This window comes from Carassius gibelio, chromosome B7, assembly GCF_023724105.1.
Source record: "Carassius gibelio isolate Cgi1373 ecotype wild population from Czech Republic chromosome B7, carGib1.2-hapl.c, whole genome shotgun sequence".
In the NCBI taxonomy this organism is placed as follows: domain Eukaryota; kingdom Metazoa; phylum Chordata; class Actinopteri; order Cypriniformes; family Cyprinidae; genus Carassius; species Carassius gibelio.
Genome location: NC_068402.1, coordinates 8,069,581 through 8,092,809, shown reverse-complemented (window position 1 = coordinate 8,092,809; position 23,229 = coordinate 8,069,581). Strand labels below are relative to the sequence as shown.

General features: G+C 36.9%; 1 protein-coding gene across 2 annotated transcripts; it reads right to left on the bottom strand.

Moving 5' to 3' along the window:
- Positions 1–283: 283 nt before the first annotated feature.
- On the bottom strand, positions 284–22,984 carry LOC127962446 (kinesin-like protein kif7). 2 transcript variants are annotated; one of them, XM_052562004.1, is made up of 19 exons: positions 22,843–22,984; positions 21,497–21,868; positions 19,839–20,039; positions 16,853–17,240; positions 15,257–15,797; positions 14,950–15,093; positions 11,844–12,041; positions 9,285–9,424; positions 9,064–9,194; positions 8,787–8,948; positions 7,943–8,145; positions 7,358–7,555; positions 6,088–6,213; positions 5,487–5,663; positions 5,179–5,394; positions 3,813–4,019; positions 3,160–3,358; positions 1,848–2,009; positions 284–990 (listed from the first exon to the last, which is right to left on the bottom strand). In XM_052562004.1, exons 2-19 carry the CDS (start codon positions 21,822–21,824, stop codon positions 629–631), a joined length of 4,083 nt encoding a protein of 1,360 aa, XP_052417964.1. In that variant the 5' UTR covers positions 21,825–21,868; positions 22,843–22,984; the 3' UTR covers positions 284–628. The 2 variants fall into 2 exon arrangements, with proteins under 2 accessions (XP_052417964.1, XP_052417965.1); XM_052562005.1 differs by having other exon boundaries at positions 22,753–22,861.
- Between the last annotated feature and the right edge of the window lie 245 nt (positions 22,985–23,229).

The following is a 23,229-nucleotide window of genomic DNA, read 5'->3' as shown; positions in this document are numbered from 1 at the left end:
AAAAGATGACTTATTTTCCAAACGAGACGTTTTAATCATGAAAAGAGTTGCTCCGAGTCAGATTTTTCAGGTTTACACCTTCAATTACACCACTGCAAACTATTTGGCCTATTAATAGTTACAACCAAACGCGGTAGTCGCAAAGATGATTGCGACGATAGGACTGTGACCACGTGGGCCAGTGGCGCAATGGATAACGCGTCTGACTACGGATCAGAAGATTCCAGGTTCGACTCCTGGCTGACTCGATTTCCTTTTCAAAAGTACACAAATTTTAATAATATTGCTTCTTAGTTATGCTATTTTATTTATTTTTCGTTTTTTAATGAAATATGATTTGGTTAATGATTTTTTTCTGTCAAGGCATTTTTATTTCATTGTTTATGAACGAAAAGCCCTTTTACATTAACTAAAAATGTGTCTGAGAGTGTCAGAAACCTACAACAGTGGAATAAAAAAAAGTGCTTGAAATGTGACCAAATGAAACAAAAGTACATTCCAAGGACGATTGACAATGAAGAAGGAAAAAAAAACAATTAACAATGAGTAATCTTTATCAATAAAAAGAATGATATTCTGAAAACAGTGGATTACTGGTACAATATACTGAGGATACTAAATGTACAAACTACACCGGATTTCTCCGAACATCAATTATTGCTGAACTGGAATGAAGTGGTCCTGTGTTGAGGCTCAATCTCCTTAATTCTCTCCGTGCTCTTGTCCCGTTCCAGTGTGTGGAATTCATACCAGGCTGAATAATCCTGTTATTTGGCAGTTCACAAGCTGCTCTCTGCCTGAGCTCCTCCATGCTGTACTGGTCCTCCGTGGGGAGTGAAGAGCGCCTCCATGTTGGTGGAAGAGGGGCATGTACCAGCTCTCGCATCTCTTCTCTTGACTTCTGAACTCTCTCTGTATCAAGCGTAGACTTGGCATCTTCAGGAAGTCTGACCTGGAACCCACTCAAAAGCCGACTGTCACAGCTTGGACCTGAGAAAAGGTGTAAAAAAAAAAAACAAAAAAAAAAATTGAGCCCATGGCACATTAAAACCAAAAAAATCAGACAAAAATGTAATTCCAGCCCCATATTATTTTCTTTACCTTTAGATTTGCAGTCACATTTTCAAATGCACATGATTGTATAACTAAACACAAGCATAAATGACATCTTTGAACTCTGGTTATAGATGGCCGGGATAATGTCTTAAATATCAGTCTGTTCCTCACATACGGACGTCATAAGATTTAAATACGATGCACAAATGAACTAAAATAAACTATTCTTCAATTAAGCTTTTTTTTCATCTTTGACGGTATAAATCCACTTCCATTAAGTGCAAAAAAGAAGCTCAGACATGCTGTGATTCACTTAAAAAAATATATATATAGTTCAGAACAACAAAAGATAAAAACTACAAGAAGTAATGAAGAAAGCTGTTCATTTTATTTATTCTAGTGCTGTCAAATGATTAATTGCATCCACATGAATGTATATATTTCAGAAAAATTTTGTTTATATATTATATTTATTTATAATATAATTATATGAATATAAATACACACAGACACACAAATACACACACACACTAAATAAATATCCACAAATCACAAACACACACACACACACACACACACACACACATATATATATATATATATATTATGCAAACAAAAGCTTTTATTTTGTAGTTGATTAATTGCTATAAATCGTTTGACAGCACTACTTTATACATAAAAAAAACTGGAAATACTTAGAATTAAATTTCTTCCACAGAAAAATAAAAATGTAAAACACTGAATATATATTTAAAAAAAAAACATTGTTATTGAGTGACAGCAGTTCTCACCTTTGCTTTGTTCTCCAGCATGATTTACAGGGCCACACATTTCCCTTAGTTTGATGTTCAGCTCCTGATTGGCTATTTTGCAGAAGTTGAGCTCTTTGCTGAGGCTGTGGATCAATCCCTCATACTGCCGCTGTCTACCAGCCAAACCCTCATCCATTTGCTCTGGAAACAATAAATTGCCAATATGTTCACCTTACAAGTTTATAATGATTTGTGAATTCATGGATGATATTGCCTCATTTTTAACATGCCATAGCTGCTATATAAAAATAAAAAAACAGAGATAGGTTCTAAAGTTTCATTTTGCACTGAATTACATAACACCGGCTAAGCTCTTTAACCAAGGATAAATAATAACAAATAAAATCTAGTGAATGTGCTTAATATTTAAAATTGTATAAAAATGTCATTTACTCACATTCAGACTTTGGTTCATCTATGAAACACATATTAACATATTGTTTAATGTAACCTGGGAGGTTTCTATCCCTTAATTGAAAGTCCAGGTAACTAAAACTTAAAAGACCGAAAATTTCACAAATGATAAACAAATCCATATGAATCAAGCAGTTTTAAAGGGATATTTCACCCAAAAATGAAAATGTGATGTTCATCTGCTCACCCCCAGAGCATCCAAGATGTTGGTGACTTTGTTTCTTCAGTAGAACACAAACAGAGATTTTTAACACAAACCGTTGCAGTCTATCAGTCTTATAATGGATGTGAATGGGAATCAAGGCTATTATAAGACTGACAGACTGCAACGGTTTCTGTTCAAAATCTCTGTATGTGTTCTACTGAAGAAACAAAGTCACCTTAATCTTGGATGCCCTGGGGGTAAGCATATAAACATCACATTTTCATTTTTGGGTGAACTATCCCTTTAATATCATGACTTGTCCAGAGATACGATCAGTTTATATAATGAACAGATTTAATTTAGGCTTTTATTTACATCTGGTATGTTTGCCAAATGTGATGTGCTCAATGTATCTGTCTATCATTGTTCAGATGTAAATAACAGCCTAAATTAAATCTCTACATCAAATTAAGTGATTGTACCTCCTCAGTTGGATCACGATTATAATGCCCGATTCATTTTTTGACACCTATATTATAGCTTTTTTGGATCTCCTCAATTTTGGCTACCTGGATTTTCAAAAGGGAAAGAAACCTTTTAAGTTTCCTTTAAAATATTTTAATTTGTGTTAAGTCTTATAGGTTTGCAACAACATGTGGGTGAGTAAATGATGGAAGTATTCATTTTTGGGTGAACTATCCCTGAAAACTGCAGTAGTCTCAGAACCCTTACCTCGGCACTGCTGCAGCAGCAGCTGGATGTTTCTCTCATGTTCCTTCTGCTGCTGTGTGAGTCTACGGTCTGCCTCGAGCTGCTGTCTTTCCAGAGCTGCTTCCAACCACTCAACCAAGTTCTGCTGCTCCTCGACTCTCAGCTCCAGCTCAGCTAGAGCCATCTGCAGCCTGCGCTCCTCCTCACGAAGTGACACGACCTTTGCAAAACACACAAAGCGTCATAACGGTCACATTCTCAGCTGAAGCGGAAGGTCGAGTGAATAAATAAATATTTCAATTTACTTGCTTCTCACAATGCGTGCCGTTACAAAAATCACACAATTACACAAGTCTTTGCCTTTCCCTAACGTGTTAAAAAGCTATTAAATGGCAGCATGAATATGGAAATAATGTGAGAAAACGTGTGATGTTAAAAACTGTGTCTACATTTGCCAAAACAGAGTAAATGTGACCACACAGGCTAGAAGCTAACGTGTGGCTGTGATAAACACAGACGTGTAAGTGTTGTTATTGTTTAACAGGGATTCGGTGCTGCATTACGATGCTTTGCCAACTGATAATAGATTGCACGTCTTTGAATAAGACTCACTAAAGTGTCACCCTATAACTTCACAAAAGAGATCATTGGAGGAAACTCAGATGGTGTCTGACCTTATCAAAGTATTTACAAAGCAGAGCTCTAGTTTCAGAGGCAGACAGGTAGCTGAGTTTGGCCATCAGGTTCATCTCCCATTGGGTGAGCATGCTGCCCGACGCCCGCAGCTGCCTCTGTCTCTGGGTGATCGCCTCGTTTTTGTACTCGATTGCTGCATCCAGAGCCTCGATGGCCTCGTCCAGCTGGAACAGTGTTCGCTCTTCCTGATGTTTAAAAAAGGACAGTTCAGCTTTAAAACATTTAATATGAGCATCATGCAGTTTAACATTCTAAGGCACACGTGTAGTTATGATATTCTAACTGCAGAATGAAAATTTTTTGAATTCTTAAACTTTTAAAGCAGCATCTTAAACAGCAACTGTACATTATTTTTCTGTGAAATCTGTTGATTCAAACTGCCTGAAGCAGGGATGTCCAATCTGCTCCTGGAGGGCCACTGTCCTGCAGAGTTTAGTTCTAACCCCAATTAAACACAATCAATGTCTTATTAGTCATACTAAAAAGGTCCAGGCAGGTGTGCAGAGGCAAGTTGGAGCTTAACTCTGTAAGACAGTGGCCCTCCAGGACCCCTGGCATTACGTTTGCAGACTGGTTTGGACTTTCAACAACAATCGACTCCTCCGATCCTGCATTTTGAAGTATAAATTTGGGCTAAGTCGTGTACTGTATTCCACCCTAAAGTTAGGCAAATATGACAAATCCTTCATATACTTCAATGTGTTTTCTTTTTTTCAATGTAATTTTATATATTAAATTTAATTGAAATATATAAAATGTTTTTGTGCATATGAATAAGGTTTTATGCATGTGAAATTGTCTACACTCCCAAAATTCTACATTCTGATGAATTAAAACAATGTTAGCTGGGAAATTCTAACACTGTGCACTCTTAAAAATTAAGGTTCCAAAAGGGTGTTTTGGCAGTGATGCCATAGAAGACACATTTTTAGTTCCCAAAAGAACCTTCCAGTAAACAGTTCCTAAAATAATTCCTTTTGAAGAACATAAAAAAAAAAATCTAAAAGAAACTTTTTCCGACTATAAAGAACCTTTTTCTGAATTTGAAGATTCCATGGATGTTCAAGGTTCTTAAAAGGATCATTGATGCCAATAAAGAAACTTTATTTTTAAGAGTGTGTCTACACTGGACAATGAAAAAGACACTAAATAATGATTTGGTTTACAATGGATGTGGTGCAATATTACTGTTGATGCCATGTTCTATTTCTGACATACTCCAAAAGCTTGTGCTGAATTTGTAATGGTCACTTTGTCATGTCCAGTGTAGAGTGTCTCAAGCTGTTGCTGCGTGTCTTGTAAAGACATGGTTCAGTTTTGAAAGTTAAGACTTAAGATTTTTACCTCAGGAGAGAGCAGGTTGCCCTGTCTCAGTTTGTCGTCCAGCTCTACCCTCTGTTTGAGATGCAGCTCCTTCTCCTGCCGGAGGTTGGAAATCTCCTGTCTGATCTGCTGGGAGTCCTGAGCACTGCTACTGCGCAGCAGACCGTTCCTCTCAGTCAGCTCCCGTTCCAGAGACTCGATTCGGCTCGACAAGGTCAACAGGTCCTTACTAAGAGCCTGCAGAGAAAACAGACCATGCCACAACTTGTAAAGACTCATAATGGGGTGGGGATAATAGGACAAAGCAAAGCCACAATGTTTTTACAGACTTGACTAGAGCGAAGCTTTTTGGATTCTAGGTCACTGCGTTCCAAGAGCAAGGCCTCCTTTTTGGCTAAAATCTCTTCTCTCTTGGTCAGTTCTCCTTCCAGGTCTTCAAGTCCACGTCGTTGTTCCAGAACCTTCTCCATTTCCTCATCAAGCCAGCGTTTCTGCTCCTCTATCTTCTGCTCAACCACAGAACATTTTAATGCAGTTATTTACAAATATATTATGTGCTCAATAAATTTGGAATGTATTCATCAGATGCTTTTATCAAAAGTGGAACTGAATTCAAGGTTTACATTTGAACTATATGTTAATTCCTTGGGAATCAAACCCACAAACATGACCTTGGAAAAAGCAAATGCATTTCACCAACATAAATAAAGAATATACCACTACCAGGCTGAGAGGGAATTTGGGCAGCAAACTGAACCCTGAACATGTTGAAACAAGCTACTGAAATGTACCCTTAGCCAAACGTCAGTCAAACTATTAAACACTGTGATGGCGTAAACAGATCTAAAAATAATATTTTATTGCTGGGTAATAGCTGAGGGGAGGGCATGATGAAAAGGAGCACGATTTCGTTTCTCTGTCTCAACCCACCTGCTGTTCCTCTAGTGATACGACCGAGCCGTTACTTCCACTTCTCCTCTGGCGCTGGAAGGCAGCGATTTCCTCCGTCTTAATCCTCAGAATTTTCTGCTGCTGTTCGTTCTTTATCTCCAGTTCCTTCGAGGAAAGAGAAAGAGGCTGTTTGGAAAATTATTCTCTATTGAATGACAAGAATAACTGAGAGGCTGAGGTTTCGCTCGAGATTATTGTTCAGAATACAAAAACGCAGATGACTAATGTTGGCCCTTACAGAACAGAACAGTTTCCTGAAAAAAAATAAAAATAACTGTGATGATCACTCCAAAAAAACATGAAATGTGTAATTTCTGCAACAGTAGCAGTACCATATAAAGAAAGATGTGATCTGAAGCAAACAAGACAGAAAGATAGCTACATTTTATACTTTATGAAGAAACACATTTAATGTGATATATTTTATACACTACTGTTTAAAAGGGCAGTGTTTCTGAAAGAAGTCTCTTATGCTCGCCAAAGCTCCATTTATTTGCTCAAAAATACAGTAAAAACAACAGCTTCTTATTACAGTACTAAAATGGAACTAATTTTTGTATTTTATTATCAATGTTGAAAAACATTGGGTTCTTTCTATCGGGAAGTCATGGCCTAATGGTTAGAGAGTCGGACTCCCAATCGAAGGGTTGTGAGTTTGAGTCCCGGGCTGGCAGGAATTGTGGGGGGAGTGCATGTACAGTTCTCTCTTCAATACCACGACTTAGGTTTCCTTGAGCAAGGCATCGAACCCCCAACTGCTCCCTGGGTGCGCAGCATAAATGGCTTGCCCACTGCTCCGTGTGTGTGTGTGTGTGTGTGTGCGCACTTCGGATGGGTTAAATGCAGAGCACAAATTCTGAGTATGGGTCACCATACTCGGCTGAATGTCACGTCACTTTCACTTTTTTTTTATAAAAAAGAAAAAAACAACTTCAAATGAACGGCATTATTTGAATTTGAAATGTATTCACTGTCATTCCTTGATTAATTTAACGCATCCTTACTGGGAAAAAAAAAGTCTAAATTTCTTTCTGACCTCAAACACTTCAGGTATCAGGTATTTATTATATCAGGAAAAACAGCAACCACAGCCTCTGTCTGGAAACAATCATTATTTCTGCAAATCCACTGCTAGTGAAGCATAAATTACACATTTCTCTTTTAATTCCATTTACACTATTGATTTCTCTCAGGCTTCGTTTCCCACCTATGCAGATAAAAGACTTGCTGAATGCAACACTTGGCTAACCTTGACTCTGTGCTTTCCTTTCTGCATCTCACTCTCCAGTCGTCTCTTCTGCTGGCTCTCCTCTCGCAGGCGGCGCTGCAGGAGGTCCTGCTGCTGCTTCATGTTCTGCACGTTCCTCTCGAGTTCCTGCACGCGCCGCTCGCTCTGCGCAGACAGGGAGGCCAGCTGCACAGTGTCCCGCTGCTTCTGCTTCAATACCTGAAAGAACAGCACCTGTGAAGAGCTACATATATACTGCAGGAATCTAGTTTTGCAATTAACTTGTATTGCCACCATCTACAGAATTAGTATTATAAATGGATAGAGTTCTTAAATATTTACTAAAAAATGAACATTTCTTTATTTCTTTCAAGATTATTCACAAACCTTAAAGTCACTATTTTAATAAATATTAGTAAATTCTGACAGAGTAAGGCCTGTTTCAAATGTCATTTTAGTAATTTTATTTGGTCAATTCTTGCTGTGATATTCAAAATACAGAAATTCTGGTGTGGTGACAACCCTAAAACCTTTCTAGAGAAACGCCAATCAAATGGGATTTAAATAATGATGCCTTTCGGCAAGCCATAGCTGCCAGACACAGACCTGAACTTTGCTCTGCGCAGCTGCGATTTTCCTCCTGCATTCCTGAGCTTTGGAGCGGTCAGCAGCATCACGGCTGCCCTGAACCTCCAGATCCTGCAGCTGCTTTTGTGCCTCTGTGAGCTCCGCACGGGCCTGCTCCGCCTCTGCTTCCAGCTCGGAGATCTTACGACTGTACTGCTTATTCATGGCCTGGGCATCCTTACCTAGAGAGAAAGAGAGGACAGGATTATTTTAAGAGAACTGACAGATTTGTAAACCACAACAAAAAAAAAACACTGATAATTATGAACTCAAAACTTAGGGGACAGTGTACATACCTAAGAAAGGTAAATTTTATTTATTAAAAGGTAAATACATGGGGTAGGGTTAGGTTTAGAGGTAGGTTCTAAATTAGTAACTAGTTATTGTAATTATAAAAGTAAAAAGCATGTGGTATGTACATAGGATACAGGACTGTAAAATAAAGTGCTACCGAAAAAAAAAAAAAAAAAGGAATACTTTTATTCATAAAGAAACCAATAAATTGATCAAAACTGAGAGTAAATTTTTTTTTTTATAAATGTTCTTTTGAACTTTCTAGTCTTCAAAGAATCGTGAAAAAATATGAAGCAGGACAACTGTTTTCAGCATTAATAATAAGAATAAATGTTTCTTGAGGCAGCAAATCAGCATATTAGAAAGATTTCTGAAGGATCATGTGACACAGATTAACGTATTTATCATAAAAAAAAGCACACAAACATTTTCAGATATTTGAGTCAGTATTCTATACAAGAGATACTTTAGTTTTGTTTCAACCTTGCCTTCTATTTTAGTGACCAGCATGTTTTCGTAACAGCCTCACCTGTCTTGACCAGCTCTTTAATGAGTTCCTCCTTCATACGGATGGTGATGGAGAGCTCTCTGATCTTCTGCTGTGCCTGCAGAAGCCCTCTCTCTGAGCAGAACTCGCCTCCAAAACCTCTCACACTCTCCCACACCGAGCTCTCGCCAATGCTGGTGTCAGCTGGAGAATCAATCAAAACAAATCAAAGCTGACTGACTTAATATTGGAAAGAAACTAATGTGGTCCATCAAACACAGAGACCCTTGCCAAATGTTTTCAAGGATGTTTAACTCACATGTACGTCTGTTGCATTGTACACCCAGAGGATGGCCGAGTCCAAACGGCTGAGACAGGGTTGCCCTGGTCCCAGCACAAGACCCTTGGAGCAATGGAGCATCTTTCTTCATCCAGGTTACATTGATGGATCTGCCGAGAATAATGGCAATGCTGAATAGATTAGATGTTTATTCTCAATTAACCTTTTTATTAGAACTAGATTATTTAAATTTTGCATACTTCCGTTTATCTCTGGTGGTTTGAACATGGCCATCTTCATCTCGGTTCAATCCTTTCCCAGAGGTTTCATAGTAAGTGTCTCGTCTGCTTTCCCACTGGGTCTGGTCTGAGCCGTTGTCTACTGACGCACACATTTCAACCTAAAAACAGGTGAAAGGTGAAAAAATGCATTATAATGGTTCTGACTACACATTGTACGAATCGATCCCATACAAAGCACAAGATTTTTTTTTATTATTTTCCTCATGGATTTCAAAAAGTATTTGGTATAATAAAAACATTTGATTTGAATTGTTTAGGGTTGTTTGGGAACCCAACTGACTATAAAATATCTGACACACACATCATGTGTAACAATTTCACAGATAATTATGCTAGTGAACAATATTATTTGGCAGAAAAAAAAACGTTATGTAATTTATAAAATAAATGCAATTTATTCCTGTGATGCCAAGCTGAATTTTCAGCATCATTACTCCAGTCTTCAGTGTCACATGATATACTGATTTGCTGCTCAAGACACATTACTTATTATTATCAATGTTGAAAACAGTTTTGCTGTTTCACTTTTATGTGAAAACAAAATGGTTCATCTGAAGGTGCATTTATTTGAAATATTTTTTTTTCAATATAACCGATTCTTCTTAGTGAACTGGTTGAACCAGTACACCAAATCGGACTGAATCGTTTGAACCGGTTCGTGTCTCCAAGTAAGCATCGAGTCAAAATTAACCAATATCCTAGAGTAATTAATTTACTCAGAAAGTACACTGACTGAACCACTGTGAAGAGAGAACTGATGATGAACACGAGGCGAACAGCTTGTTTGTTGTACTAATGGTTCAATGTGGACTCAGAGGGCTGAGCAGCCTGCACACTGTGACTCTGTGTGGTTTCAAACTCATCATTCTATGCACGGGACATGCATAAGCTCTCTGTGAAGCTCTGTATTGATGCCTTTAGTATTATAATACTTTTCTGCAAAATGATTATTAATAGTCTTTCTTGTTTTGTCATATCTATAATATGTTGCTGCCTTTATGACTGTAAATATACATTTAAAATAAACGTATTTTATATTTCTATATAAATGTATATACTTGTTTTTCCTAGAATGTATTTACAACAATACAAGATTTTACAGATACAGATTTTAGACTTATTCACTTTTGTTTGTAAATAAAATATTTCACTAGATTATATAAAATTATTGTGCACCCATGATTTTTCTTGAATTTAGAGTTATTTCGCTGATGAATTATCCACTAACCTAGTTTATAATAGATTTTTTTTATTTGTTATTTTTCATTAAAATGAATTTGTCTATATGTAGTAGATTGTGTTTAACACACAAAAGAATGATGATCAGGTCAACACAGAGAAGTATGGAAATTCTACACTGTTTAAAAATGTAAACTGTTTAAAAAAAACTGCGCTGGTATTGGATCGGATCGGTCTCGGCAGATACTCAGATTTTTCGGTATCAGATCGGTTCTGAAAAAATGGTACTGTTGCACCCCTACTATGTAGTGCTTTGTGATTAGCCGGCAACAATACTACAGTGAGAATAAGTTACACCTTTCATTGAGTGTTGTTATGTAAATCTTCCAACCCAGTGATGTAGATATGTGGGGGAGGGGGCGTTTAAATGTCGCATTATAGGAAAGCGTGGACAAGCCTTAACTTTTGTAAAGAATATCTCTTTGGGTTAGAAACTTCAGTCACAGATCTTAAATATGCACAAACAGCTTTTAACACTCCAAAGACAAAAAACATTTTTTAATTTGCATCTTATGACCCCTTTAACGTGTCTGTGCTGAATACAAGTATTCTTTAAAAAGTATTCTTTGAAAAGACTTACTGATCCCAAACTTTTGAACAGTAGATGTAAATAAGTAATCTTGACTAGGTTGTACAGTGTAAACAAAACCAGAGAAGAGTCACTGTAAATGCTGGTTGTTGAGTGTTTCTGTTTTATCCCCCTTTTGAATCTGAAATGAATAAAAACTAATAATGTCATACCTAGCTAGGTAAACGTTAAATTTGGCAAAGTGCTTCTTCAATGCTGTTTCAGCTGATACTTTTTTCTGCGCTGCCATCTGCCATTTTGGAGAATAGTGCAGTTGCTGAGTGTGTCAAGTACAAACATCTCTTGTGTTCGGTGAGCCATCCCAAACAAGGCTTAACACACAGCCGCTCATAGCTTATTGCTTTAATAAATAACCCAGTCTCCAGACAATACATCAAATGCCAGCTTTTCATACAACAGACTTGAAAAAATAAGCATAAAAAAAAGCATTAAAAGTTTAAGGTGTATAATTGACTGTTAAGACATCATAACATTACATTGGCAATTAGCTGAATTTGTTTGCCTCTGAAAGTATGTGGGTGAAGTCAAAACACTGAATTACACAGCGTGTGTGGCAAGTGTTTGAAGATGTTTGTGTACTACTAACAGCTCAGCCCAGGTGGTGGCAGCTGCGGATTGTATCTTGAATTAAACTTGATGTGTGTTTGTGGTCGAGGATGCTGTGAGACAAATCAAAACATATCAATTACCTGTCTGGCGAAGCTTCTGCCCACATCACTGTCGCAGGGAGGAGTGAGGCGGCCGGCTGTGTCTGAAGCCTGCAGTAGTGAGTGGATAGGAGCCGTGTGAGGTCTCTGTTTCAGGTGGAGCAGCCCCACTCCTCCAGGCTGGGCTATCAGACTGTGAAGCTCCGCTATTAGATCCTGCTGCTCCTGTAGCTTATCACTCTAGGAATAAAAGAAAACAGCATCCAGTTACAACCAGGGGAAAACACAAAAAATGTCCCCAGTGTTGTTTTAAGTCTTGTGTGCACTGAACCAGTGATGTGGACCATTTAGAATGGAGTATAAAAGTGGCTGAAATGGGTGGATTTTGAGATTCCTAAAATTCCTGAATTTGAAGGAGATGGATAGATAGATTATATTTTTACTAAAATTAGTTTAAGATTTTCATCTAACATTTATTTTTTACAGCTTTTTTATTTTTATTAATTAAATTGATTTTTAATGGTTTCAGTAAAAAATTACACTGATAGACAGACAGACAGATTCATATTATCAAATAAACTTACACTTATTTTATTTCAGTTGGTTGCCACAATTAGACTCTAACTTTCTAAAATGCCGTTTTTCATGTAATAGTTATATTTTTAGCTTTTTTTATTAACACGTTTAAGGTATTTTTAATGGTCTATTTAAAAATAACAACAATGATAGAATGTACGCATTACAAAACGAACAATTCTATTTGTTGGACTTATCCTATTACATTTGGAAAATAAGAGAACTTAAAGTGTGTGAAATATAATGTTCTCAGTGACACTGTGCTCAAAAAGGCAGCGCAAACGACATAACAGTCTGCTCCACGATTGCCTCTCCTTGCTGGGGCATGTTAAAATCATAACCAATGATATTGTGTCAACGGTAGCCAGAGATACTGTCAAAAACATCAACTTTTGTCAATATTCAGATATTTAGCATTTCCAAATAATGTAGGTCTACATTAGGTTACATTCTTATTTTTATAATATGAGAATATGAAGCATCAGATGCCGAAAGCTTCGTCATTAACCTGTCGTTCCTCATTTTTATTTTCTGCACAGTGAATTAACTGAGATTAAGACTTTCACTGGAAGAACTCTTGCACAATGTTTGCACGTTGCTTGTGTGTGACATCCATTGGCTCGCTTTGGTTTTTAACAGAAATATTTCCAACACTGCGATATACCGTGATACCACAGTGTCGTTTCGAACCGAACCATGAATTTTGTGAACCGTTACACCCCTAATAGATCGACAGACAGACAGACAGATACTGTACATGAAGGAATGAAGGAATTCAATATGAATTCCATAGAAATGACAGACGCCTGCCATAAACAAAGATTCCAAGGAGTCCAACTCCTAACTCCTTGCGGGCGGGTAGGAGTGCAGATGACAAATATGTGTAATATTTGTATGTCTAAATTACCATTACACATACACAACAACGATATGACATTTGACCCATCACGTCACCACCACTGCAACAGTGCGTCAGCGCTGTGAGAGAGACTTTTCTACAGCTGGATTTGTAATTCAAGAACGGAGAACGCAACTTAAACCTGGGACTGTGGACGATACCCTTTTCCTGTACAGTAACCTTAAGGGAAAGTAAATGCATAGTTTGTGAGCGAAAGGCCCAGGTTGTATTTTTTCTTGCTCTTTTTTTTTCATTAATAGGTCTATTTGCGTATAGTTATCAGGTTCCATAGTCTATTTAGGTGTCGATGGTAGACTACTTGAATGGCGCAAAACAAAGCGCACTTTCGTTTCATTAGCACATTAATGACACTGTTGTGATGTTGAGAGAGGTGCGAGATAAAAAAAATAAAGCACTTTAATTGGAATGATTTTAGCGTGTGTGATTTATTGCGGGCATGGATCAGGTAACGAGCCAATAATTGATGGGTCTAGGCAGGTGCGGATTTAATTGGTATATCATCATGGGTGACGGGTCGGATCTGGTGCTGAACTTTGCGGGTACGAGCGGGTGCAGGTCCCGTGCAGGACTCTAACACAGATATTATTAGTGCTCCGATAATCAGTACAACATGGTCTATATTAATTTAAGCGTTTTTGCCAATCCATCTCTATTATATCATTCAGCGTTACAAAAACAGAAAAACGTGTTTATTGGGTATGTTCTGAACTGTGCTCAGATCAATCATCTATTTATATATCTGACTGCTTAGCTTTGTTGCCTGTTTTTATGGCTGTGGGTAAAATACTGTCTGTAAAATATACAAAAATAGACAAACAACCGAATGATGATGCATGACAGATTTGACGATGCATGGGCTCATTGGAGATTTTTTTAAGACAGCAAAGCAATTTAACAGCATCATCCTTTGTAAACATTCTGAGTTCTCACACTTATTATTCCCATGCATTTCCATGACTTCACTATGATATTTCCAGTTTGTTTGCAATGAAAACCGGACATTAAAGTTATCATGTTTCACTTCATTTGACCCTTTTCACATTTCCAGGGTGAAAGTATCAAAAGGAAAAAAAAAAAATTCACAAAGGTGTTTCAACAACTTTCCAAAAGAGGACTAAAGACAGATTCGTTGTACCATCACTCCCTTAGGAAACACTTTCACAAAAGTGTTTGGTCATTTAATTCCCAGGTTATTAAATACAATGTTTTACACGTACAATATTGTTGAAAAAGCTTCAGTAAGAATACGTTTTTCGAAGGGGGTGAGGGGGGTTAGGACTGTGTATTAATGTGCAGTAAGAACACATTAAATTGATCAAAAGTGACAGTTAAACATTTACACGGTTACAAAAAATTAATTTAAAATAAATACTGTTCTTTTGAACTTTCTAATTAAAAACTGAAGACTGGAGTAATGGCTGCTGATTTTTAGCAAATAAATGCAGCCTTGGTGAGCATAACAATCTTGCCGATCCATCTTGGGAACCTAATTAAAGCAGAACCTAATCAGACACATATTTACTAAAGAAACTGAGTTTTTCCAGTTTTAAGAATGCATTAATTTTCAACTCTGAAATATAGCATAATTAAATTCATTCAGAAACACAAAATCTAAAACCACAAAGAATTTGGTGGAGACTTCAGTTCCCTCACCTGTTGTTTGTATTGTTCCATGGCATCTTCCAGGGCAGCTAAGAAGTCAGTGTTTTCTTGCTCTAGTCGCTGTATCTGGGCTTGCAGCTGGGAAATGTAGTCGCGTCGGTCTCCACTCCAATCCTCTTTCACATGGCCAGGATCCTTTGGCATACATAAAAAGAATTATGCAGATAATCACATCATGACATCTCTAAAAATAATGCTTGAGGAAAAATGACCTGACAACACACATTATTGCCTTTTTATGATTAATTGTTAAACATAAAATATTCATATGTGAAAATGGATGTGCATGCAGCCCAACCTGGTTGTTCAGTGCCGCCCGCCCTCTTTTCAGCGCGGTGCTGTCCTCGGTAGAGCTGCTCTCGATGCCGCTGTCCAGCCCTGATGCTGAGGTCAAACTGCTGCGTTCCTCCTCAACTGCGCAAAGCCACTCTTTCACCCGCAGGAGCTGACCTGCATTTAGGGTTCCTTCACCCAGCAGCTCCGTTAAAAGCCTGTAGGCAGAGTCCGTGCAAGTCCTATAGTGGGCGCTCTCTGCTTGCAGCTTCCTCGTGTCCAACTCAAAGGGCCGAAGTCTCTTCTCGGGGTCGGAGCGAGCAATGATGCGGGTTTCAGAGCGCTGGCGGTTCTCAAGAGCTCGTCTTAGCGCTTTGATCTGGAGTTCAAGGCCCTCAATGCGGTCTGGTTCCCCTTGGCAGTTGACTGTGGCCCGGTTCTGGATGTTACGAGCCCGCTTGGCGTAGTTGAGTGTGTTTAGGCTCTCATCAAAGTCTGAGGAGGAAGGGCTTACGCAGGCAATCATGAGGGTTTTGGCGTTGCCTCCAAGAGAGTCTTTTAGGATCCTGACAACAAGATGCAACCAAGATTGACACATCTTAAAAGCCTTTAAACTATATCAAGGCAATTTCACACATTCCCTCTTTCCAAAAAAATTTCAATCAGAGATGGAAAAGGTAAAATATATTGTTAAAATTTTGTTTCCACAAAAATATGAAGCAACACCGTTGTTTTTACTAATCATAATTAGGGCTGCCCCTAAAAGTTAACTAAGAGATGGAAAAGGTAAAATAGCTTTTTCATACAACAAACTAACAATATACACTACTCTTCAAAAGATTGTGGCCAGCAAAATTGGATTATGTTTTTTAAATAATTATTGTGATGTACTTATCCGGGCTGAATTTATTTGGTCAAAACTACGGAAAAACTTAAATATTATGAGCATTTAAAATACCAGACTTCTATTTTGGCATATTTTAAAATGTACTTTATTTCTGAGATTTTTCTAATATGCTGATTTGATACTCAAGAAATAGTTCCTATTAGTAAATATGACTATATTAAAATCGGTTTTGCTACTTAATATTTTTGTGAAAACCATAATACTTTTTTCAGGATTCTTTGATCCTTTTTAAAGTATTGTGCAATTACTCAGAACATAACGGTAATAAACATAGTTCAAATATATTAAAATTACTGAAGATTTATTTTAAATAAATATGACTTTTCAAACAAATAAATGCACCCTTGGAGAGCATACGATTTTTTAATAATAAAAAAAAAAATGTTTGAAAAGATGTCACAAACTCAATTTTAAAATTTCCTTAAGAAAAAAGTCATTGTAACTTGGTTTCAACATCTAAGACTACTTTCTCTGTAAAAACAATGTAGAAAGATTATACAAAAATAAAAATATATAATTTAAATCAGAAAGAAGAGATTTACTTTGTTCACTAAAGCTTCACTAAAATCACCAAACTAAAATTATATTTGCCTTTAAGAGTAAACAATAGCAATTGTGGTTCTTGCTTTACCAAATACTAGTAGCCATCAAGGCTAGATCATCTTGCAATTATACTGTAATAATCAGCATTTTATTTTAAATTAGTAAAATTACCTGGTGATTTTGGAATCCCTGTATGGGATATGGGTGCCTCTTCTTTTGGGGTCCCCAAGTGCTCCAATGACATTTCCAAGAGCCAGAAGCCCACTGTTGATCTGAATGCTCTCTTTGAGCCGTTCACCAGTGTTCCCGGTTTTGAGGATACGCTCTGATCCAGCCAAGTCCACAAAATGAAATTTGGAAGAGAGGATCTGCACAGTCCCGGCCGCTCCTCGAGAACCTCCACGCCTCTGTCCCATGAGCACAGTGAAGATGGTGTGAGAGCGACTGGAGTAGGGGTTCATCTGGGTGGCCCCAGTGTGACGGGCCGTCTTTCCTGACTCTAAGAGACTCAGCACTTCATCAAGTCCCTCCACTTCACATTCCTTTACACCGCAAAGCACTGTGGGTAAACACAGAAGATGTCTTTCTTTTTCCTGAACAGTCACATACTGCAAAAAAGACTTTCTGAAAACTTCCTGATTAGTCAGCTTTTCTAGACAGAGTCCTGAAGAATTATATATATAAAAAATAATAAATAAATAAATAAATAAATAAAAAAACACAAAAATGACTTAATAAACATTAGTCTAAAACCAATTGTAAACAATTCTTAATAAAATGTTAAAGGATTATACTGTTTAGAACAAAATAGCAATTTAATATTCACAAATAAAATAAAAATAAAATATTGCACATGGAGGTTTTTTTTTTAAAGTCATTAATTGGCAACTGATTTTTTTTTTTTACTTTTAAATTAATACTTTTTAATGCAGCAAAGATGCATCACATCACATCACATAATTGAAAGTAAATCTAATGTTACAATTTATATTTTAAATAAATGCTGATTTTCTATTCATCTAAGATTTCTGAAAAATAATAAATAAAAATAATTTAAAAAATCAGTTTCCACAAAAACAACACCGTTGTTTTTACACTGATAATTAGGGCTGCCCCCTAAAAGTTGACTAATCGTTAGTTGATCAGAAGAAACTTGGTTGACCAACATTTGTTTTTGTTGCTTAGTGGAAGAAAAAAAAAATCCACAGGTGAAGTCACACGGCTGGTCTGTGGTAATCCAGTACATCTGGCAGGACACCCAAATGCTCGCCTCATTTATCGACCTTAAATATGACTAATCATATGAAATACAGGAGCTTCTCAATAAATTAGAATGTCATGGAAAAGTTCATTTATTTCAGTAATTCAACTCAAATTATGAAACTTGTGTATTAAATAAATTCAGTGCACACAGACTGAAGTAGTTTAAGTCTTTGGTTCTTTTAATTGTGATGATGTTGGCTCACATTTAACAAAAATCCACCAATTCACTATCTCAACAAATTAGAATACTTCATAAGACCAATAAAAAAAAACATTTTTAGTGATTTGTTGGCCTTCTGGAAAGTATGTTCATTTACTGTACATGTACTCAATACTTGGTATGAGCTTCTTTTGCTTTAATTACTGCCTTAATTCGATGTGGCATGGAGGTGATCAGTTTGTGGCACTGCTGAGGTGGTATGGAAGCCCAGGTTTCTTTCACAGTGGCCTTCAGCTCATCTGCATTTTTTTGTCTCTTGTTTCTCATTTCCCTCTTGACAATAGCCCATAGATACTCTATGGGATTATGGTCTGGTGAGTCTGCTGGCCAGTTAAGCACACCAACACCATTTAACATTCATTTAACCAACTTTTGGCAGTGTTGTCAGGTGCCAAATCCTGCTGGAAAATGAAATCAGCATCTTCAAAAAGCTGGTCAGCAGTAGGAAGCATGAAGTGCTCCAAAATTTCTTGGTAAACGGATGCATGGACTTTGGTTTTCAAAAAACACAATGGACCAACACCAGCAGATGACACATCACAGACTGTGGAAACTTAACACTGGACTTCAAACAACTTGGGCTATGAGCTTCTCCACCCTTCCTCCAGACTCTAGGACCTTGGTTTCCAAATGAAATAAAAAAATAGCTCTCATCTGAAAAAGAGAGCTTTGGACCACTGGGCAACAGTCTAGTTCTTCTTCTCCTTAGCCCAGGTATGTCGTCTCTGACATTGTCTGTGGTTCAGGAAATTCCTTGGCACATCTGTATGCCTTGACCTCAGCCTCAGTCCATTCCTTGTGAAATTTACCCACATTCTTGAAATGATTTTGCTTGACTATCCTCATAAGGCTGCCGTTCTCTCGGTTGGTTGTACGTCTTCTTCTTCCACAAACTTTCTGTTAACATGCTTAGATACAGCACTCTGTGAACAGGCAGCTTCGTTGGCATTGAATGTGCGTGGCTTACCCTCCTTGTGAAGCATATCAATGATTGTCTTCTGGACAAATCTTCCCCATGATTGTGTCGCCTAGTGAACCAAACTGAGAGACCATTTTGAAGGCTCAGGAAACCTCTGCTGTTGTTTTGAGTTGATTAGCTGATTGGCATGTCACCATAATCTAGTATGTTGAGATAGTGAATTGGTGGGTTTTGTTAAATGAGAACCAAAATCATCACAATTAAAAGAACCAAAGACTTAAACTACTTTAATACACAAATTTCACAATTTGAGTTGAATTACCTTATTTTCCGCACTATAAGGCGCATCGGATTATAAGACGCACCTTAAAATAAATGGCCTATTTTAGAACTGTTTTCACATATGAGGCGCACCGGATTATAAGGCGGATAGAATTGAAGATACTGCAGTTTCTTGAGCACTAAATCAGCATTTTAACATGAATTCTGAAGGATCACGTGACACTAAAGACTGTAGTAATGATCTTGAAAAATCAGCTTCGGAATCGAAAAAAATCGAAGAAATTTTCACAGGATTTTAAAAAGTATTAAAATAGAAAACAGTTATTTTATATTATTAATATTTAAGATAACACTGTTTTGATGTATCTGATGACTGTTATAAAACATTGAATACCGAATAGTAGTTTATTTTGCACATTCTTTCTTGTTGAACTGAAGGAGAATTTTGCATCAGTTTTCCCTCACAAACTTACCTATGTTGCCCTTTTCATCCTCTCGAATATTTATGTCTTTACTGGCCGCCTCAACTTCCAAAAGGTCTCTGAAGACCTCTTTGTAAACCTCCAAGTACGACACTCGGACGGAGAAGTCAATGAGGTCATTCTCATCCAGCAGTTTGAAGATCTCAGCCACGGCTCTGGGAATGATGCCCTGTTCGTCATCCCTAAAAGCGGCTGCAGCCAAAAAACCAACAGCAGGTTAATGAATAACTCTATGAAGCAGAATGCTAAAATGCAAGATCTCAGATTGCAAGCGGAACGGTGGCAAATGAACCGGGGGAGGTGTTGTTGGCAGCACGAATGTGCAAACCCATGGAAGCATTTTAACAAGACACAGACAAAGCCTTTACTAGCCTTGTGAATCATGTCTGGTCTAGAAGAAGGCCAATTAATAATATGCTGTAAGGAACTGAACTCAGGCATGCTTTTGATCTGTTTACTCAACACATCAGCTGTCTCAATACTCAATACACCTCCAATGAAAGAAAAACATTCCACTTCTGTTATATATTGATGAATATTAAAACATTGTAACACTGTTTATTAATGTGAAGCAATCTGTATTGTATAAAGCTCTGCGGGTGGGCGATCTGACGATTTTCTAACAAATAACAGAGATTGTGACCAAACATGTTCCATTTATGTCTTAATTTTAATATATCCACATATCTTTCAGTTTTAAAGATATTAACATTAATTAATGAGAAAGTAAAGAGTGAAAAGTTGTTAAAGGATTTAATAAAAGTCCTAGCACTCTCTATTCTAAATCTATTCTTTAAAAAAACTTGTAAATTTTAGACTTTTTTTATTATACAATTAACAAAAGCAAAAAAACGCCTCTAACACTAGCTTGCTCTATTTTTTTTCTATTCTGTTTTATTTTTATTACATAATAAAAAAAACTTGCTATGTTTACTGTGTTAGGCTAACTGAGACTTTTTATAGCAATTGCATATCATTGCTCTTTTGTTGATTTTGATTGCTTCCATTGTCCTCATTTGTAAGTCGCTTTGGATAAAATCGTCTGCTAAATTACTAAATTTAAATTAAAATCAAATCAACAGGCAGCATTCTGTGCATGCCTAAACAGTCAAAAACACACAAAAATACACGTAAATACATTTGATTGGGAAAAATCTTAAAGTGACAGCAGCCTAATAAACCTGCTGATGTCTGTCATTAATGCTAATCAAACAACCAAAGAATAAGAGAAAATCACTCTGTGCTCATTATTATAAAAAATGTATCTTTCATTCATGCAGTGTTGTATTTTACATTTGATTACTTTATTCATTTTCTACAATTTACCTAATATGAATAAGTCATTGCTAGACAGAATTAAAACACTGTTTATTTAATCTGTCATTTGTTTCTCTGCTCTGACCATTTACCTTTCCTGAATACATTTTAAATTTGAGAACTTGTTATATATATATATATATATATATATATATATATATATATATATACATTAGTTGTAGGGTTTTTACAGCACAGTGACTTGAAAAAGAATTGTAATAAGATTGTTGTCCTTCCTAGAAAAAAATAGTAATATGATATTTTTGCCATATCGCACACACTTATAAAGTGCTATATAAATAAATGTTTTGAATTATGTGTAAAAGGCTTACAAATGTTGGCTTCTCCAATGGTGTAGGTTTTGCCTGAGCCTGTCTGCCCATAGGCGAAAACTGTGGCATTGAAACCATGAAAGAAGGCCTCGATGAGGGGTTGAACACACTCTGTGTACACATCTTCCTGCGTGGAGTTTTCCTCAAACACAAAGTCACAGTGGAAGTGGCGGTCATTGCCCAGAGTGACCCTCTTCTCCTCTGGGTCTGCAGTAATACAGCTCTCATGGTTGTGTAAAATCTCTTTGGGAAGCAGTGGACGCACCCGGACTGCCACCTGTACAGCCGTTTCCTCCACCTTACTTTGGCCGACTCCTTTGGGAGACATCCTTCATTACTTTTGTGGAGCTTTGATACTGTTTCCTATGGTCACTGAATGAAATACAAAGCAATTATAGATAGACAGAGAGCAGGGCAAAACATCACTGACACAATCTAAGTCTACAAAAATACGGCCCAATGTACCATCCTAATATAAATTATTTTCTGCACTGATTTTTGACAATCCAGTATTTTGAATTATGCATTAAATTTTGTTGTGTTTTAGGATTAAAGGAAATGTCTATAAACACTAGTAGTTTTCTGCCAGGACATTTTCAGTTTTTGTTAGGATTTTATTCTTACAATGCAGAGACCTATCAAACCAACTCAACTTTTTTTTTTAATGCTGTTGAATGATTTTGTAACAGTGCGTCGTTTGTAACTGACACAAAATGGATTTGTCACTTTATAACTGCGGTCGACGTTACATTGTGCCGAAGACAAACCATGAAAAAAAACTAAGCAGACGATCACAACTATGATAAAACAAAAACAACTATGACTCAAAAATCACAAAATATGACACAACAATCACAAACTCCGAGACATACAAAAAATAACAACTAACCATATAAGACAATTAAACCATTATGATTCAGCAATAACAATATACTTACGAGATAATGACTATAATGCAACAACTAATGCTCGCAGCCCCCCCAACAAAAAGGCTAACGTTAGTTAAGTTTAAATCTGATCGAAGCTAAACATGTTAAGTATTTCCAAAACACTTTTGCAGAGCAAAAAATGACAACAATGACGAGATAAAGAAAGACTCCGTGAGTTCATAACTGCAGAGGAATGTGTTGAACTCTTTCCCAAAGTCAGATTAGCCGAGCCGCTACAACAGTTAGCCGCTAGCAAACACATTAAAAGTTTAAATATCTCTAACACTCGTGACACACAATAGACACAAAGCTCAGAAAAATACGCACGTGGATTTGCCTTACAAGATTCAGCACGCGCGCACTCAAACGTTTCTGTCATGTAAAGTTTTGAGTGTTTTACATAACTTTCAAACTTACTGTTGTTTCCGAGTCCATGAATCCGAGTCCGCAGGGCACCGGCACATCCCACTTCCATTTCCATTTCCATTTCCATTCCCATTCCCTGGATCCAAACCAGACCACGACGAGCACAGAGGAGGCAGTGATGTCATTCAGTCGGCTTCCCAAATGCCTGAGTAAAATCTGACCTGTAGCGTGTTTGTTTAGTTGTTGTTGTAACATTTTGACTTAATTAAAGATAAATTATCCTTATGTTAAAATGAACCATTAACAAGTACTGCTGAGTTTAGATTTGCTATATGGTGGATTAAAAAGAAAGAAAAATAAAGAAATATATATATATATATATATATATATATATATATATATATATATATGTATGTATGTATGTGATTTGTAGCCACA

Bases quoted from the DNA above. Each gene is read 5' to 3' on its own strand.
- LOC127962446 (XM_052562004.1), bottom strand. From the start codon at position 21,824: ATGTCTCCCAAAGGAGTCGGCCAAAGTAAGGTGGAGGAAACGGCTGTA. The intron at 17,241-19,838 runs GTAAGTTTGTGA...GTTTACCCACAG, and splicing joins GGATGAAAAGGGCAACATAG to TGCTTTGCGGTGTAAAGGAA. The intron at 12,042-14,949 runs GTGAGGGAACTG...TTTTATTCCTAG, and splicing joins TGGAACAATACAAACAACAG to AGTGATAAGCTACAGGAGCA.